This window comes from Rutilus rutilus (genome assembly GCF_951802725.1).
Source record: "Rutilus rutilus genome assembly, chromosome: 7".
Lineage (NCBI taxonomy): Eukaryota > Metazoa > Chordata > Actinopteri > Cypriniformes > Leuciscidae > Rutilus > Rutilus rutilus.
In genome coordinates, this window is record NC_140221.1 from 46427734 (window position 1) to 46448917 (window position 21184).

Sequence of the window (21184 nt, forward strand, 5' to 3'; positions counted from 1 at the left end):
TTTGAATTATGTTTTAGTTCATACTTTAAAGAAAAATGAGAATAGCTAAAATAACATAAGTTTATTTTTTATATTTAATTTAAATTAAAGTTCATTTCACGTTTATAGTTTTAGTTAAGGACATCACAACCACATGCTCATTAACATATTACCAGCCATATTTGCATATGCATTAAAGGCGTAAATATGTATGAACATTGACAAACTTTTTTGCATATGCCTGTGCAAATACTGATGCATATGCTATTACTTGCACATGCAAACAAGTCTGTCAATGCTAATGCATGCATACGTCTTAAAGGTACAGTAGCAAAAACAGACTGGATGAGGACAGAAAATGATCATGAGAACTATGGCTGATTTTGATGCAAGAAACCTTGACTAATCATAAAGTGAACATAGAGGGGGAAAACAAGACCAACAAGCAACAAAAGTGTACACTCTTAAAAATGCCGGGCCGTTTCAACCCATGTTTGGGTAAAATATGGACAAGTGTGATATTCGCGGGCGCAGTGTGAGGAGTCTGCAGTGCGAGACAGGACTGTAGACGTCAGATCTACTCTCTCTCTCTCAGTCGGAGATTTACAGTGCTAAAGTGTCACCTTGGCCACCCAGTGCAACGGCGGGTGTTTGGCGATCTGACAGGTGCTGAGTGTGTCGATGCGTGACAGTGTGTGTGTGTGTGTGCTTCAAGCCTGCTCTGTTCTAGCATACATACAACATGAGCAAATCCACACAGCTCTCTTCTATAGCCAAATACTCAACAGAATACAACCGGCTGTGATGCATCTTGCACACAAAATTAACAAGAGCTGCTGTAAATCACCAGTTAGGCGAGACACTACAGGTGAATAGAGTAAAATTTATAACTAGCTGATATCACCATGAAACTTTCCCAGTTGATTACCTACATTAAGATGAGAAAAAAAATGTATTACAAGTTTTCTGTAATTTAATGTTTGAATATGCAAATTAGACATTATCTAATTAAATATGTGCTAATTTGCATATATTTTGCAATCTGAGTATTGGATAAAGCCAGGTTAAAAATTCTTTTTTCATTGTGTTCACATATTAGATGGGAAAAATTCTAAAAATGTATCCTGTAAATCAGAATATACTGTCAATAGCCTTAAAAAAAAAGATTTTCGCCATGTTTTTTGGAATAATATGTTATATAAATCAGGCTAGGAATAATATATTTACAAATCCCTCTGTAAATGTCTTCATAATATAACTAGGTACAAGACTGGAGAGTTTGGTGTATATAGGTGCTACTGAAGTGGAGATTCGGACTTGGAGAATGAGAGAAAAGGCATTTTGAGAAAACGGGCTTTAAAGATTTATATCAGCCAATGAGATTGCGCATTTAGAGTTAAATCTAAACTTTCAGAGTTTAGATTTAACTCTTAAACGACTTTTACTTTCACGACTGGTTGCTGATAAAAAGGAAATGACCATATTTGGATCCGACAGCATTGTACAGGAGAGAGAGAGCTTTCTAACGGTGTGTGTGATGACAGGGAGCAGTGGGATGATTTACAACGCCAACTTTTGTTGAATTTAGGAGAAATCTACAGACGCAAACAGACAAAGTGAAGTAAAATAAAGACCTAAATGTATATTTCGGACTTTTTTTCACCACAAGTCTGAAAGAAGACATGCTATTGAAGACAAATATCCCGAAATCTCAAAATTGACCAATGAAAAAAAAAGTTTTGCTTGCCATGTCTCGCCTTAACGCTAATTCTGACGCAGTCCATCGACCCTGTTATAAATAAACTATTAAAATAAATTAAATAAATTAAAAGTTCCAATCTGATGGGTATAACCCTATGTTTGCCACGATGTGGAAAACATGGACGGAATCATAGAATCCAGTCATAAAAATGGGATTGTCAGTATAACATGGAATGTCGCAGACTTTTGCTGCATGTCTCAGTGTATAAAGGAGATCTTAAGCAGAATGCATGAAAAAGCAGATCGGGACAAGTGGCCGTCAAGCTCCAAAAATGATGCAAAAGCACCATTAAAAACAGCTCATGCAAGAATGCAATAAGTAAAATCTTCAAAAGTCATGCAATAGGGCCAAAAATGCATGCTTTTATTTGCTGAAAATCATGCCATCTTCTGTTTAAAATATGTGCAAGAGCGTATTATTAACATATTTGAACCAGTATATTTAGAAACTGTAGACACTGTAGAAGAACCTGCACATTGGTTCTGATGTTTATTATGAATGTGCTTAAACATGAAGACTTAAATCATGAACATTATCCAGGAGAAATTAAAATCGTTTTTGCATACAGTCAGAAACGCAACACAACACCGTAGAAGAACATGCACATGAACTTCAGTGGTTCATAGATCAACTTTACATTATATGTGGCTTCAGAAGACTTATTTGGGGCTTGAAATCACATTGCAACAGAGCGACACGAAACAGAAAACTGCTAAACATCTCTTGCTTTCCACGAAAGGAGAAAGTCAAGATGAGTAAATGAAGACAATTATCATTGCAAACTCACTGCAAATGTGTATAAAACACAATTTCACCACACTGTGGTCTGTATGAGAGCAGACAACAATAACACTTGAAGAAATCGTGTACGGAGCAAATACCCCCAGATTAGTGGGTTCGCACGAGGACGACAAAGGATAACCGGTGTACATCTAAATGGACTGAGACAGGATGATAATTTGGACGTCCTCCGAAAGGCCTTTTAATTATCAGCCCGTGTCTGAACCGTTTCTGCCCCCCGCTGGGCTGGAGAGTGTCACGGATCGGTCAGGAGAAGCGGGACGGGCGATATAAGGGCACCACCACGGATTCAATCATGCATGAGCCAAAATCCATCTTTCCTTTCATCCATCCATCTATTTCTCCTCCCAGCATCCCACGGGAGCCCTTCTAATAGAGCTCGCCCTCCTCCCTCTCGGTGTCCCAATCTTACTCTCAACCCTCATTTCTATTTCTGGCCCTGGAGCTCCAGCCTTTAGAATTCACAGCCCTTTAAAGGAACAGTTCATTTACTCACCCTCATGTCATCAGAACCAACATGGAGAATTTGTGATGAATGTTCTCACAATGACAGTGCAAATCGATCACAAAAAAGGCACCCTCGTGCCATTCAAGTCTGTCTGATCCTCAGTGCGAAACAAAAGGAGATGTTAAACCAAAGCAGATCGCGAGCAGGGTCCGTCAAGATCTAAATATGCAATGCAAAGTATCTTAAAAGTAGCTCATGCAACTGTGCAATATATTCAAAGTCTTTAAAAGTGTTAAAAACTGGTCCAAATGCATGCTTTTATTTGCTGAAATATCACAGTATAAAGGCCATTGCACACTGAGTCCGAAATTTTCGTATGCGTTTTTTCGTGTTCGTCAGCAGTAAAATTCGTCACGCACAGAAACCTTGCACACTGAGTCCGATGCGTATTTATTAAACCTTTGCGGAAAAAAACGCAAAAAATACTAAATGGATTCGTCAAGCAGTGAGGATGAATTTGTTGCCCTCTTTCTTCTTAAAAAGAGAAAAAGAAAGAGGAAATATTGGGTCCATCCAATCCTGCGATTGCGCCGAGAGGAAGGAGAGTTTCACCTCCTTATCAAGGAGTTGCGAAATTATCCCAAACGATTCAAAATTTACCTCAGAATGTCAGTGGAACAGTTTGATGCTTTGCTAGCGATACTGGAGCCACATATTAAAAAGAAGACCACCAATTTCCGTGAACCAATCGATCCTGAACAGAAACTGGCAGTAGGCCTATGTCTATGGACGGACACACACACACGCGGCCGGCAGAAGCGCTGGGCAGACAGAACAGCTGTATACAGGTTATATTTTATTCAGTGTCTTTGTAATCCGCATTTTGTTTTTCATACAGTACTTGTGCTGCGAGTGCGAGACGAAGTGTATCAACTTGTCAGACGTCATTCTGGATTTTGTCGTTCGCTTGTACGGTGGCTCTGAATTTTCAAAAAACCTCACAAAACACTGGCTGTGGATGCGAAAAACGCAGAAAATCGAACCCAATCCGAATTTTTTTTTTACGGACGAAAGTTTCGTAGACAGTGTGCAAGCATGATTGACATAACGTGAGGTCGAATTTTTTTTTTAACGTGCGAAAATTTCGGATGCGAATTTCGGACTCAGTGTGCAATGGCCTTAACAGTCAGACAGTGGAGTAGAACTGTACAGCTGAGAGACATTATTCTGAACCCAAACTGAGGCAAAGCACACTTGACCGACTGTAATGCAAACACAGAAGATGCCAATGTGAAGACTGCATACATGTTCACAACAAACGGTGTGATGAATAACACTGATTATCTGTTGTGCACGCCACCATTTAAACTTTAGACTCCAAAGTTTGCTTTATTCAAATTTTTCGAGTTTCACCTGTATATATGGCAATAATATATATTTTAATTATAATATTTACAATATATTTATATACAAAGAAATGAAATAATAAATAAATAAATAAATAAATATTTTATATATATATATATATATATATTATTTAAAACAAATGTTTTTATATAAATATTATATTAAATATATATTTATTTAAGATATTGCCACCCATTTAACCATATGCTAATGATAATAATGGAGGAAAAAAATTATTTACCAAAAATTATTAACTAAAAATAATAATATAATTAATAATGTAATACAAAGTAATTGTACTAATTAAATGTATATGTAAAGGGCAATAATACTTATTTTTTTATAATAAAAGACTTATGTACTAAAATAAAATACAAAAAAATACAATATATTTAAGATTATAAGATTATATATTTAAGACCATATTAATGACGCTAATGCTAATAATCTTATTAAAAAATATGACAAAAGACCGTAATTTCATGTTTTGTCAGGCTACGCTGCAACTTGTGTCTCAGTCGTCGAAAAACGTAGACTATTCTGACAACAGCTACTGAAAAGCACAGTTAAGCAACACTAGATTTCCTCCCTAACACTGTGTGCACATGAGAAAAGAGCACATGTTCAGGTCAAGGTCATGCGAGGTGAGGCTCGTCACCAAACGCCCGTCACTCAAGCCACGCCTTCACACCTTCACACTGACCACTGAGGTCAGTAACAGGAACAAGACCACCTGCAGCGCTGCTATTGATTCTCAATGAGGCCGCATTAAGTGAATCCTGCACTGTCCCACATTGAGTCTGAAGCAGGGAATATGGGTTGAGGACGGTCACACACTGCATCTGAATTCAGCTGCTGACAAACACATTACAGGCAAGACATAAGGGTGTGTGATATATATCCTAACTGTTGTTTTAACAATGTGGAAGCTGACATTATAGAATATCACTTGCTTTTATAGTGCATGCTTTCACTGCATGATATAGCCTAGTAAGCAATAAGAACGACCTAAAATTCAATAAATTAGGTTAAAAATGACCTTCTATGAGATTTTTTCTAATATTTCTTTCTGATATAGTAAAGCAATATCACACCAAGCAAACATGCTGTTTTTCCAAAATATCAGAACGACTGTAAATGTGATATTGATTTTATAAAACAGTTCAATAAACAAGGTTAATATTGTGAGTTATATTTTAGATACAGTATTGTCAACATTGTCTGTTTTTGCTTAATTTCACTAATGAAAATAGTTTTAAAAAAGCCACAACAGAACCGTTTTGCACCGGAGACACTCGCTCCATTTCTGTATGAATCAGCTGTTTAAACGAATCGGTTGAATGAATGATTCAATGACTCAGTCAAAACCACAGTGACTTGGCAACTCCATTAAAAAATAGGTGAAGATAATTTTTTTTTACTCAGAGATTCTTGAATTAAACATGACATTTTCCATTATTTATGCTTTTTGCAATGTAAATACATCTAAACGCTGCTTTAGATGCAGCTTTTGTGCAACTACTGCTGTGCAAAACTTTATTTTGTTGATACTGATTTCATTTCATTTCATTGGTAATAGCCAGTCTGATTATTCAGATTTAATTGGATTAAATGTAAGAATGTATACATCTAATAAGGCTAGAAAATCTGCCGATATAAAGGTAAAAACACCCCGAGTCAGTTTAGTAAGCACTTTCTATTCTGCGTGTGTTCGTGATTGACATGATTGATTTCTGAATGGTGTCCTGATTCGATTAGACCTTGAACTCTGACACACAACAGCAAATAAATACAAGAACAACAGGGTGAAATACTATAGGGATTTTCACACTAGGCTTAACCCTGGGTTAACCATGAATAATGGAACATTTTAACCCTGGGTCAACCTATGTTTAACATCTCGCAACTGCTTTAGACCTTGTAACAAAACAAAAAAAACAGTGAAACAATGCAGTACAGCAAGTGTCAGAAAACTCAACCAATCATAAACTGCCTTAATGCATGCCTCATTAAATATTAATGAGATTTGTACAGAAACTCACTGCGTTTAGTTTCAGCATCTGAGAAAAACAGCTAAAAATGTTACTAAAAACAAACACGCTATGATTTCCACATTTGCAGAGTAGTTAAATAAGAATGCATGATCAATGCACATTATACCTGTACATTTACTTATGATTAACCTCGTAAATATGCAAATACTCAGGATTCCTCAAACCTGACTACTCAAGAGAAGTATAAACAGTGTGAAATGTGAAACAAGATACAATCTTATTTTAAATCCAGGGTTAAACGATCTAATATCTGGTTGTATGAGAAAAAGACTATGACTGGGCCGCAAAGATGCAGGAATATTTGCACACGGACACTGTATTTTTAGAGAAACGCACCTTTCCAAAGCCTCCCGCCTCACATCCGTTCAGCCCCTCGTACAGGGAATGATGCCGTTTTCCCAAAACAGTGGACGGCACCGTAACACTGCCGTTTCCATTAGTCGTGGAGGATCCCAGATTCATCCCGCTCAGCGCATCTGATCCCAGCTCTGGCTTCTCTCTGTCGGGATGCCCAGGCCCAGCTGGAGATTCGGGTTCACCGCGGCTCATCTCCGGCATGGGTGAACCGTGTTGAGGAGGTTCGGACGGGTCTGGCCTAGTGCACAAGTCATGCATTACTCCATTTCCCACAGGTTTCAAGGAAGGCTCCAGAAGGGTATATTCGCAAGGATATGGAGGACAAAAATCCCACTTTTCTCAAGCGCTGTACATCTAACACTCACACTTCGTCAAGAGTCAAGAGATGTAGATGTTTTGATAGGATGATCTCAACAACAATTCATCAACGCAAAGTCGCAATACGATTCTTAAAGAGACACTGCCAAGCTCACGTACCTCAAATCAAGTGCATCGCTCTCAAAATAACTTATAAACGTCAATGCACGTCCCTCCAGTAGATCGAGAGACATATAAAGATGAAGCTCTGGTGATATTTAGTCACTAAGCTCTCAGTGTGTTGCCGTCATCCATATATTGCTCAACGTCCTACTGCTGTCAAAGAGAGAGAGAGAAAAAAGGGGAAAACCGTGTAGAAAGACCGAGATGTCTTATTTTCTAACAGGTCTCTTCATTCCCTCTCTCTCCACGGACTGGATTTGCACTCGGCTCATTGCGCCGTCCTCTCATCCTTATCATCTCCTCCGCATGAAAGTGCCAGTTCATGAAGGAAAGATCCTTGTTTTCAGTGATGCCTCAGCGCTCACGCTGGATCTCCGTGCTCAGCCTAAATGTGTGTTTGGTGAGATAACAACATTAAGATGAAGAGGAGGAGAGCGTGTGGCTGAGTGAGAGAGAGAGAGAGAGAGAGAGAGAGAGAGAGAGAGAGGGAGAGAGAGGGAGAGAGGGGGGGGGGGGTTCCTCCAATCACGTTCAAGCTGGTTCTGGGAGAGAGCCAATCACAGACGCAGAACAGGATGGTTTCCATGGAGATGACGCTGGAATGATGTCGCTCTATTGATCGTCAAAGAGGCAGCGCTGCTCGACGGAAAGGACCAAAGGAGTCACTCACACACACACACACACTCACTCACTCACTCTCACACAGGGCCACACGCACCTTCTCCAATATTAGCATTGTGAAACAATGGTAGCGATGACGTATGACGTCTGGAATGTGGAATTAAACAGGAGAGTGTGGAAATACACAAACACAACCGCTGTGCATTATTACTAAGGATTCGGTCACTGAAGTCAACATGAAATCAATATTAACCCTATTTACTGTACACTCTAAAGAAATGCTGGGTTGTTTCAATTCAAATTTGGGTCAAATATGGACAAACCCAGCCATTGGGTTAAATGTTTTAATTACATTTTTGACCCAACGTCTGGGTTTGCCAATATTTGACCCAAAATTGGGTTGAAACATCCCAGCATTTTTGAGAGTGTATAGGGTTAATGTTGACCTTATACAGTTAATAGGGTTAATGCATGTTCCTGGTCTAATAGCGAACTGTTATTTATCATGGGCAAGAGTTCAAAATCTTTCATTATTATGTTCTGCTTCAAAAAAGACTTTCCTTTTTGACCGATGTCAGTATTAGTTCATGTTAACCAATGATCAAACAGCTAATACGAATACATTAATACATTATAATTACTGATATGTCATTAAAATCAAATCATGTTATTTGAGTTTGTGAGTGAGTAAGTGAGTGAGAGAGAGAGTGAGTGAGTGTGAGTGAGTGAGTGAGTGTGTGAGTGAGTGAGTGTGAGTGAGTGAGTGAGTGAGTGTGAGTGAGTGAGTGAGTGAGTGAGTGTGTGAGTGAGTGTGAGTGAGTGAGTGAGTGAGTGAGTGAGTGAGTGAGTGTGTGAGTGAGTGAGTGAGTGAGTGAGTGAGTGAGTGAGTGAGTGAGTGAGTGAGTGAGTGAGTGAGTGAGTGTGTGAGTGAGTGAGTGAGTGAGTGAGTGAGTGAGTGAGTGAGTGAGTGAGTGAGTGAGTGAGTGAGTTAGTGAGTTAGTGAGTTAGTGAGTTAGTGAGTTAGTGAGTTAGTGAGTTAGTGAGTTAGTGAGAGAGTGAGAGAGTGAGAGAGTGAGAGAGTGAGTGTGAGTGAGTGAGTGAGTGAGTGAGATAGAGTGTGTGATAAAAAAAATATTATAGTAAATAAATAATACTAAAATAACATGCACCAACAGAGATTCATTATACTACTGCAAGTAAAATGTGAATTAAATTTTATGACAGACAGACAAATACATCCAGAAGCAGATAAACCGCACTGAGAACCCCAGCGGTTTAACATCTAATCATCCTGCAGTGCGATCCCCCTCCGTGGAGTTCAACAGACTCGCTCTCATGAGGAAGAAGCCTCTGCTAATTGCCTCTCCACTGAGCAAACACACACAGAGATACAGTGTGACCCTCGCAGGGAGAAGAACTGAACTCAGAGCCGATGAAAACCCCCCGCGTGTGTGTGTGTGTGTGTGTGTGTGTGTGTGTGTGTGTGTGTGTGTGTGTGTGTGTGTGTGTGTGTGTGTGTGTGTGTGTGTGTGTGTGTGTGTCGGACGTAAAACACGCTCCATTAACATCTCATTAAACGTCAGGTCTTCACACAAAGAGACACAATTTCATGGGGTGGCAGCGATGCTCATGGCTGCCTCATCAATTATTACGGGTTTATATGCAGACGGATTTTACAGCTCGGGTGGTTCATGCAATGAAGAAATATTGAGGGTGTTCAATAGTGGCACAAGTTAACAAGCTCCTCATTTCTTATACGTTTTTGAGAAATGATTTTCCCAATCGGAGCGCTGTCAAACTTCAGTCGCAAACCAAGACCGAGAGTTCGCTTTCCTTTCTCATATATACAGTCAAACTAAAAATGATTCAGACACCAGATGTAATTTTTGATATTGTTCATATTTTGATGTAGTTCATTTATGTAAGTGAGGATTGCAAAATAAAGTAAACTGTGACATATTATACCCCAAAACTCTTCATACAGTGACTACCAGTAAGAAAATTATGAAAATTATGAAGACACTTTGAGCTGATCATGTTTTGCTGAAGTGTTTCTTCTTTAATTGCTAATGCTCTTTTTACACACAGACTGAACAAAATGAAGCATTGCTTGGTGATTGGTTGAGCTAAACTGGTATTATCTAATTGTGTAGTTAAATTTAACAGCTGACAGATATTCAACATCATTCATGTGTGAGACAGTCAAACAGAAGGATGGACAAAACCAGTCAAATATCAACTGAGTTCTCGTCATATTGTATTACCATTTTCTAAACTATAGCGAATAAACTGTGATAATGTGAGAAATAATGTCTGAATACATTTTGGTTTGACTGTAAATGAGATTTCATCATCAGGCTTATTATCTAAATTGGATCAGCAGTGACTTTGCCAAATAATCTAAAACCAGCTGACTCATGTACCACATGAAAATAAATAAAGTTGGAAATAAAATAGATCTGCACACACACAGTATACTCACATTAAGTGATACTATATAGCACACAATGTAACTATATTATACAAAAGGAGAGACAGTCTTGAGTTTTTCTAGTGTTGCAATGACTGTAATCTCAATCATGATCTAATTGGATTACACACATTTAATTCACTCTATACAAACACCAACACACACCCTTCACTAAACAGATCAGTGGTGTTCACTTTACTCACTGTGGCAGACCATAAACGTAATTAAGATCAATGAAAGGCCACAGCACACAGCGTAACATGTTGCATCTACATGAAATGAGTCTTCAGATCTGAGCTGCTCTCTGGCCTCAAACACACTCATCCGACGCGGTTAATCCACTTATATGGAGAAAACACACAGACTTGTGCACAAAAACACAAATGTGTTAGCAAAAAAAGTTACAAATATGCCTCAGTCCCCTGTAGTCAATAATTGTATCCCTTAAAACTCTTCTTTGATCACCAAAATGAGTTTTTTTCCTTAAAAAAAATAAGATTATTCATGCGTTAAAATATCTTGAATGTAACTCGACACCCTCGCCTCATTTAGTATGCGCGGTTCTAGGAATATGCAAATGAGCCCCGCCTCCACTCACTCACTCAGCTCAGAGATCCACTGGTTGACGATCACACGTTGATCTGATTGGTTACAAGGTAGTTTGTGACGTCAGAAACACCAGCGATTTCAAAGCGTCTTTGGTTCACTGCAGTTTTAAGGAGGAAATACTCAGCAACTTCATCGACTTATGAATTTACACATGGTTTGCCTTAAAGCATATTAAAGCGTAACTCTCGCCAAAATGCAACCTAGGCTCTTTTTGTTAATCTACCCGAGGCGAACTTTCATTTAAAAGCATAATTACAATGGACACGCCACTTTTAAGTTTGACCGTATTTTCGTTTTAGGTTAAATGCCTTGTGAATGGGAGTGCTTGGGGCACGACTATGATAGCATCAAAAATCACTATTTTTAAAACACTAAGAAGGCTCGACACAACATGAAACTGTGCTGGAAGTGTCATCAGCGGCTCTACACATGAACTCCAGCACTGAGAACATTGTGAACATTTGTGTATGCAGAGTTTACTAAAAAGAAAGATTTTGAACAACTCACTGTAGCTGTTGTTGTTTCCGTCCGCCGGCATTTTGACAGTCAAAAATAGTCGATCTCCGTAACAGGGAGGAGAGTAAAGATGGAAAGCTCCTAAAGCTTAGTTCCATATAAATTCACGGATAATTTGTTGTTTTGTCGTTAGTGAAAATCAATATTGACCTTGTATTTGAAAAAGGATCCTCATATAAGAAGCAATACTAAAATTCTGAGTCAGTTTATTCGCATTCAGAGACCGACTATTTTTGACTGTCAAAATGTCGGCGGACACAGCAACAGTGAGCTGTTCAAAATCTTTCTCTTTAGTAAACTCTGTGTTCACAAACAATGTTCTCAATGCTGGAGTTCATGTGTAGAGCCCCTGGTGACACTTCCAGCAAAGGTTCATGTTGTGTCGAGCCTTCTTAGTGTTTTAAAAATAGTGATTTTTGATGCTATCATAAAAGTGCCCCAATCACAAGGCATTTTAACCTAAAATGAAAATACGGTCAAACTTAAAAGTGGCGTTTCCATTCTAGTTATGCTTTTAAGCTAAAGTTTGCCTCAGGTAGATTAACAAAAAGAGCCTAGGTTGCATTTTGGCGAGAGTTACGCTTTAAAAACACCACACAGACATATAAACAACATTAAAAGCTGGATTTTCACCACAGGGGGACTTTAACTCTTTCCTCGCCAGCATTTTTGATCATTTTCACAAAACACCATACCATTGGTTTCACACAGTGCCTCCACCGGCTCCGTTAAACACACTCTAGCAGATTCATGAAACCAAAACTACACAAGACAAAACCATAAAAGAGCCGCAAAGTTCAGAAGCAGATCTTCTAGACACACCGTGGCTTTTTAAGCTTGAATGATCTATTGGGTCTTTGTCATGTAGAGAACGTGCGTCTGGCGCTGTCACACTGTTGTTTGGGTTGATCTCAAGCTAATATCAATAATTCAGAGCTGCTCGGTGTAACCTCGCACCAGTTTTGGGGAGGAAAGTGGGGGGAGTGACCCAGTTATGCCAAAAACAGACCCCAGCGACTCTATTAGCTTAAAATAAAACATAAGCAACACACAAAACAACAATCTCAGCGACCAACCAAATAGTTGGAATTAGGAGTCTGCAACAACAAAAAATGATATCTCAATATTTTCTGTGATTCTGTCGAAAACAATATTTTGTTGAGTGTGTTTTTGTGCTCCAAATCTGTATAACTTTGTTCTGTGGTGCACAAAACAAGACATTTTGATACTTAATGGGGTGCAAACCAGACTGGACCCTGTTGACTTTTGTTATATGGGCAAAAACACTAATACATTCTTTAATATATCTTATTTTGTGTTCCACAGAAGAGAGTCATAGAGGTTTGGTTTGGAACAACATGTGGGTGAGTAAATGATGACAAAATGAACATTTCATCAAATCATTAACCCTGATTTATAATAAATATTCAGCCATAGATATACACACATTTACTAGGGATGCCACCATATCGGTATCGGCCGATATATGTTCATTTTTAATGTTGTATTTATAGACCCAATAAGAAAGTTTGGCCAATATATTAAAGCCGATAAATAATGGATTATTTCCTTCAGCACACTGCTCAACATGATGGTTTTGAATTGCTTGAAATATGATTTAAATCATTTCAAAAAAGGAAAATACAGTTCAGTGCAGCATAATTTTATTTATTTGTAAGGCACTAGATTTGTATTTATTTATGTATTTTTTGATAAAGAAAGTTGGCCATAGGAGTGCAAAATTACTTTTAAAACTTCAAAATTAGGTTCAAACTAGGCTACTATACTGTATATGTATGTGCGATTTATGTAGACGTGCTTTGGGACGTGGCTTTTAATGGTGAGACTTTTGTTTTTGCAATCAGGCTCTGAAAAATGATATAAAAATTTGGATATCAGCCAATATATTAATTATATATTATTTTCGAATATGACAAATTATCGGTTATCGATATCAGACAGAATGGTCATATCGTTGAATTGCTAAAATTTACATTAATCTACTAAATAAAAATTATTATATGTCATTGTGTCAAAGGGATCTGGGAAAAACAAAGGAAGAGGAAAACAACATCTGAAATTGAACAGAGTGCTGCAGGAATAATGTGTTTTTGTAGGCCGGAAATGAGTTTAGCACTTCTGGTTCCATCGTCCTGAAGTCATGTGTTTTTTGGCTCGTGCTACCGCTAACCCGGATGTCGAGGTCACTTCCATGATTTGGGAAAAGCCCGTAAAAGTCCTGGCAGAAAGCGATGTAGTGTAACGACGCCCAGTTCCAGGAATGCATTAATAGTTTGTTGGTAGTACCAGTTTGCAACAATTATTAGGTAACACTAAGTTGTCAACACTTCGGAAAAAATTATAAAAAAATGCATCGCTTTCTGCCAGGATTTTTACGTGCTTTTCCCAAACCACTGAAGTGACGTCGGTGTCCGGGTTAGCGGTAGCATTAGCCGTCAGGCAAGTGTTATTTAAATAAACTCCTGATGTACTTACAAACTTTCCAATGCCTCGTTTTATGAGTACAGAACCTGTTTGTACTACTGTAGAAGTTTGGTGCCATTCTGGGCATTATCAGTGGAGTAATTTACCAGATACAGCCTTGGATCCATTAGCGCCTTCACTAAACCATCCGGCTGATATCTCTAAATAAGCTCTAACTTTAATAATGTTCTGGGGGGTGTTTGGCTCGAGGTCATGGTGCAAAGGACCCTAGGTTGATTTTACTCCGAACCATCCCTTTAAGATATTTTCAAATTTTATTCTATGATATCAAATACATCAGTATCTATTCTTCCGTGAATGTGTGTGATTTTTGTGTGAAAATTTGGGATATCGTATAAAACATATGTGAATAAAGCAGCGTTTCCAGTACAAACTCGTCACTTTCGGCACTCAAGTTGAAAGAAGTTCAACTTTTGAAAACCATGCCTCTATAAAAATAGATCTCTGCCTTTGTTCATATGGACATCTGCAAACTTTTTCAGCAATAGAGTCAGGGAAAAATCTGTAGATGGAAAATCTCCATATAAGTGCCTTATGTGCAATTGCTTATGATTATTTATTCAGTGGCATGAAATGGTCTTAAAATGACAATAATATTGCTTAACTGAATAATTTCTGGGGCAGTATATCGCCTAACAAAAAGTAGTTATCGTAACAGGCTTAGTTGTAGGTCTGTGTTTTATTGGTTGCTTCCCACCCTCTACGCTCCCACTTTTCACAGCTTTAAACGTCCATTTCTTGAGTCATTTTCAAATCTGAGGTGAACGACCAGAGGTTAAACAGGGACACTTGAATGGCAATGTATATTCCTCAAAATAAACACACACACCACATGCCAGTGGGCTTCTTATATCCCAACAGCTGCACTGAATACCTATAATACCATAGTATTCTCAATGCTATTTAACCCCTTAACTGCCACCCTTTTTGAGCATAGACGTGAACATGCACTATCCAAACTTAAATGTTGTAATTCATGAATGCTTTGGAATATAGACCAAGATTGGACTCTTTTTAAAGAAGACACTCGTTAAAGCAGATTATTGGTGAAGTTAAAGCACGTTAAAAAACGTACAGAAGTCCAAATGTACTGTATTGTACTAAACATTATTATTCAAAATATATATTTTACTAAATAATTTTACTCTGAAATTGCTATAAAATCAAAATCATATGTCTAACCAAGCTGTGTTCCAAATTTGAAGTTGATATCACCCATCAACCATGAGTTCCCATGAGATTTTGTGTAGGTGTAATACCAAAAATAGCCACCAGGTGAAACCCATATTCCATTGAATTTTTATGAGTTGTCCTGTAACAAATTAATATTTACATCACATCATCACTTCTATCATAAGATAGTCACCAAATATACCTTTCCAATGATATGCGTTTTATTAAAATTAGAAAATATTTATCAAAATAATTCAAATAAATGTTGATAATATGCAACATGACACCGCCCACTAGGGGGAGGAGCCTGCTAAAAAGGCAAAGGCAAAGTCCAATTTCAAAACTGTTTTCACAGAATAAATTGAGATTTTACAATTTCAAAATGATACCTAATTTATGATGATTATTAAAATATGTGATAGGAAAAAAAGGCAATAAAAAAAAACATGTCAAGTGCAGTTAAGGGGTTAATATATTTCTTAAATCAGGTTATAAAAATAATGCTGTGCTGTACATGTCATTAAAGCTAAACATAAAAAAAAAACTATAAAAATGACAAAAGCACATAACAAATTCACTAAAATAAAAATAAATACTATAAATGAAACTAAAATAAAACATCTACGAAATGACAGCTTTTTACCCACAAACTGTATATGTTTACATATATAATAGTTATACTTTTGTTTATTAAACCTGTTTTTTTTTGTTTTTTTTTAACTGACTGGCCAATAAATATCTGATTCGTGTGATTGTACGGTTACAATCCAATGGCGATATCAAGACTCTCGACCTGAAATGTGCACATAACCATCATTATACCAGCAGACAACAAATGCATTGAGCTAAATCATTGTTGCGTAGTCTGTGAGTGAGGTAATAAAGCCAACTGAGTAAAACCTTCTTTTAAACAGAATTAAATCTGGGAAAAATAGAACTAAAACCCCATAATCCAGAGCTTAAACATCATAAGAGCCCTTGCAAAACTGTTCAGAAGCCTCCATAAACAACGCCAATGTCCAGAAGTTCAACTTTAAGCCACTAACTGTTCAGGGCACTAAAACTGTCTGAACAATCACAACATTGTGACACCGGTTCAGTCTGCTGCTTCACGGTGGCAGTAGACGGATATTTTCTGAGCTTGTTCTGTACTTGTGAATTATTCATAGCACAGTATCAGCGCAGGAGGGGGTCTGTGTCTGTCATTTGTTCACTCTCTCCTTATGGTTTGCATTGCACAATAAAACTAGACAAAAAAGGATGTCAAGAGAAAGCCTGGCCTGAAAGTTTGTTTAGTAAATAATGTCATCCCTTAAAATTCATCTTTAATCATCAAAATTACATATCTAAAAATGTTTTTAAACTGAGCCATATCGCATTAATTATCGCAGGCGATACGTCCGTGATTATTAATGCGATATGGCTCAGCTTGTCAGTGAACTACGGCTCTGTGTAGTAAATGCCGCTCCATCTGAAAGCAGGTGATGGCGATTTACTACTAATCACGGAACCAGCTTTACTGACGAGATGCGCACAACAATGCGATATATCGCCCAGCCCTAATACGCGGTTCTATGAATATGCAAATGAGCCCCGCCTCCACTCACTCAGCTCAGAGATCCACTGGTTGACGATCACACGTTGATCTGCTTGGTTACAAGGTAGTTTGTGACGTCAGAAACACCAGCGATTTCAAAGCGTGTTTTTGAGACTGTCTTTGGTTCACTGCAGTTTTAAGGAGGAAATACTCAGCAATGGTGTCGACATATGAATTTACACATGGTTTGTCTTAAAGCATATTAAAAACACCACATAGACACATAAGCAACATTAAAAGCTGGATTTTCACCACAGGGGGACTTTAAAGATTAAAGTTTGAAGGTTTTGAAGGTAATACAGTCTATCAGAAAACAGATAGCTAGTGTTTTAATGGTAGATAGGGAACATTTTTCTAACTGATTAGACTCACAGTCACAATCGATCACATCTAAAGAAAGATAAAGACTCAGCAGCTCTGCAGAAATGTGCCTTTCTACACTGATCTAATTCCAGATTCTGCAAGCAAGATCCAAACTGCACCAATAACAGTTTATTCTGTTTACAGGAAGTGTGAAAATCTGTAGCTCTGATAAACATATACAAATGCACAATATAATTCAATTAGTTGTGTAGAAATGCAATACACTTCTGTTTAAAGGGGTGGTTGATTATGATTTCACTTTTCTAACTTTAGTTAGTGTGTAATGTTGCTGTTTGAGCATAAACAACATCTGCAAAGTTACGAAGCTCAAAGTTCAGAGCAAAGGGAGATATTTGCTTTTAAAGAAATCGCTTTTTAAAGGACTACAACAAACGGCTGGTAGAGACTACACCACATTCCTCCCGGGTTAGTGACATCACCAACCCTAGAATTTACATAATCCCCGCCCCCTGAACACGATTTATAGATTATCAAGACAGAATATGCTAATCAATGACTAGAAGATAACTCCACATCAGCTACATAAATTCATCAACTAACCATTCAGAAATGTCCTGTTGCTTCTACATGTTGTCACTTCTTCTTGAGTCTCTCCATCATTGTCTGACTCCGGTTTGAACATAAAAGGCTAAAAGTTTTTGAAATTGTCAGTGCATGTGTGTGTGAGGTAAAAGGACATGAGCTCTTGAAGCTCCGCCCCCTGTGCCGGGAGCAGCAGCTCATTTGCATTTAAAGAGACAGACACAAAACGGTGCGTTTTTGCTCACCCTCAAAAAGTGACAATTAACAACTTTAACATGCTATATAAAAATATCTGTGGGGTATTTTGAGCTAAAACTTCAGACACACACTCTGGGGACATCAGAGACTTATTTTACATCTTGTGAAAAGGGCATTATACCACCCCTTTAAAAGTTTGTGGTTAGTAAGATTTGAAAATCAATATTTTATTCAACAAGGATGCATTAAATTGATCAAAAGTGGCAGTAAAGACATTTATAAATGTTACAAAAGATTTCTATTTCTAACTTTACAAAATGTACTTGTTTTTTTTAAACTTTCTATTCATCAAAGAATCCTGAAAAGACAATGCATCACGGTTCCCACAAAAATATGAAGCAGCAAAACTGTTTTCAACACTGATAATAATCAGAAAAGTTTCTTGTGCATCAAATCAGCATATTAGAATGATTTGGAGTAAATATACAATTTGATCATATATTCACATAAAAAACAGCGGTTTTAAATTGTAATAATATTAAAAAAAATATTACTGTTTTTACTGTATTTTTGATCAAATAAACAGCCTTGGTGAACATAACACTTTATATGAAATCTTACCAACATCAACATTTTTAACCAATATTATATTCAAAAGAGCTGGATACATGACAAGCTTGGTCAATTGAACAAATCCCATGTTAATCCTGGAACCAAGCAAGTAAAGCCAGAAACATATACACAAGTATGCTTTTTCAATCCCTGCTCTATATGAATTGATTTTCCAAATTCCAGTTGACCTGAAGGAGAAAACTGACAGCAATGCTGAAAGTGCAAAACATCCTTGCATCGAGTAACAAATTATATGCATTAATGCATTTATGCCTTTAGCAGATGCATTTAGGAACAAAAGCAATTTATCAAAGAGCCAACAAATTCCCCAATATATCATACCAGGCTTATTAGACAATTAGATTAAGAATAGTGATGCACGATATAACGGCCTCCATATCGGTAGAGGCCGATATATGTTCATTTTTAATGTCATCGTTATCGGCCCGATAAGAAATGTCTCGTAATCCATTAATAAATACTGTATTATTTCCTTCAGCTGAGACTCTTCAGATCAACATGATGGTTTCGAATTGCTTGAAATATGATTGGAATCACTTCAAAAAAAGTAAAATACAGTAAAGTGCATATAGGCTACATCAAATTATCATGAGAACATTATAGTTGTGTGCTTGGGACTTGGCTTTTTTGTAATCAGGCTCTCCAAAATTATAATAAAAGTTGGATTTAGATTTATCGGCCAATATATCGGTTATCGGCTTTCAAATATAAAGAGTTATCGGTTATCGTATCCGCCAAAATGTTCATATTTTCTCCCTAATTTGCATCCCTAATTAAGAAGCAAGCTAGAGAAAAGGTAGAGGAAACAACACAAACAATGCTATAAAACAAGGTTCTTACCGAATCATCCATGTTGTTCTCTGAACATCTGGATGTCGAGCTCTTCTCCGATCCCTCATCAGATGAGCACGGCTCAGGTAAATCCTCCCGCAGGAGATCTGAAGATGAGCTGAGAGGAGGCGTTGCACTGTCCAGCTTGTTCTTCTTCTTCATTCGTTGAGGAGATTCACTTCGGGATGGCGAGCGGGAGCAGGGGAGTGTGAGATCTCCTTCCTCGACTCCACTCTTTGACCTCGGACTGGATGGTTTCGTGACGCACCCTTGCTGGTCGTTCTGGTGTCGCCCTCTCTAAGTGAGGAAAACTAGATTCTAATGAGGAATTTAAGGAAAACATTTTAAAAGATCAAACCATAAGGGCTAGTGTGAATCACAATATGCTCACAAACTCACACTCAGTCACACTCACTCGCACACACTCACTAACTCACACTCACTAACTAACTCACACGCTCACTCACTAACTAACTCACACACTCACTCACTCACTAACTCACACACTCACTCACTAACTCACACACTCACTAACTAACTCACACACTCACTCACTCACTAACTAACTCACACACTCACTCACTCACTAACTCACACACTCACTCACAGTAAAAGCTAGTTCTCTGTGTTGGTGGTGGTCCTGGTGTGAGGGTCTGCTGTGGGCTTCCAGAAGGTGACAGAGGAAGACGCTCTTCTCTAAATCCACTTCCTGTTGAAGGCGCTGGAGTAAATGGACGTGTTTCCCGTCGGCCTGCGCGAGCAGCGTCTTCAGCAGCTCCTCGAGTCTGAGATACACCTCACCATTACCTTTAAAAGAGGTACCTTTCAAAAGCTTGAAGGTTTTCAGTTTGAAATAGTTGGACCACATGGGGTGGTTGCTAAGTTGTTGCTATGCGGTTGCTAGGATATTCTGAGTGGTTGCTAAGTTGTTGCTAGGGTATTTTGGGTGGTTGCTATGGTGTTGCTAGGGTACTCGGGCTGGTTGCTAGGATGTTGCAATGCAGTTGCTAGGGTACTCTGAATGGTTGCTAGGGTGTTACTATATGGTTGCTAGGGTACACAGGTGGTTGTCAGGGTGGTTGCTATGCGGTTGCTAGGGTGTTACCTTGTCACCATTACCTTTACATCCAGGTTTGAGGCCTTGTACCCCGGTGGTTCTGCCGATTCCAGCAATCTCATCAGCCAGTTGACGCTTAACTTCTTGTGTTTGTCTGAGCGTTAAATTCTCCGTACGTTTCTCGTCCCGGCTCCGCCAGCGCAACAGACGACGAACCTCCGCCGCACGCTCTCGTCCCAGGGTTTCCCGCTGTCGTAGCAGCTCCAGCGTCTTCTGCTGCTCGAGTCGAAACGTCAGATCCCTCAGCGCTCGCTCGCGCTCCTCACGGGCCTCGTCCCGATGCCTACGCAGCTCCAGGGAGAAGCGCCGGTGAGCCTGACGGTTTCGACTGCGCTCCACTTCTAACGAGACTCGGAGACGCTCCACATCCCGTCTCGGATCAGGACCGGAGTCGCACTTGGACCTAATGCAGGACGGGCCTTTCTTGGAGGAGAGAACCGGAGGGTCATCACAGTGTTCGTCCATGATGCCGTTAATGGAGGCCACACACAAGTCAACTCAGGCCCGACAGAAAGCATGCAGATGCAGGATGAGAATGATGATGTTACACAGACGACAGCATGCATCGCACACACAAGCCAACATGCCTACTGAAAAGAGCAGAGATGAAAGATGATTATCAGCATGCCAACAGAAAGATTCAGAACTTATGTAAAGTGCCCCTATTGTGCTGTTTTAAAGGTTCCTAATTTACAATAGGTTTACATGCATCTAATTTTC

General features: G+C 38.6%; 1 protein-coding gene across 2 annotated transcripts in view; it reads right to left on the minus strand.

The window, feature by feature from the left end:
- The window catches only part of tspoap1 (TSPO associated protein 1), a 136436-nt gene that overhangs the window by 113547 nt on the left and 1705 nt on the right, over window positions 1–21184 (minus strand). Inside the window, exons 2-4 of one of the 2 annotated variants that reach the window (XM_084413863.1) lie at window positions 20467–21054; window positions 19955–20154; window positions 19357–19644 (exon numbers count right to left, since the gene is read on the minus strand). In XM_084413863.1, coding sequence (XP_084269989.1) covers window positions 19357–19644; window positions 19955–20154; window positions 20467–20929 — 951 coding nt within the window. In that variant the 5' untranslated portion in view covers window positions 20930–21054. Of the gene's footprint in view, window positions 1–6787; window positions 6883–19356; window positions 19645–19954; window positions 20155–20466; window positions 21055–21184 lie in introns of those variants that run through there. The other variant, XM_084413864.1, reaches the window with a different exon arrangement.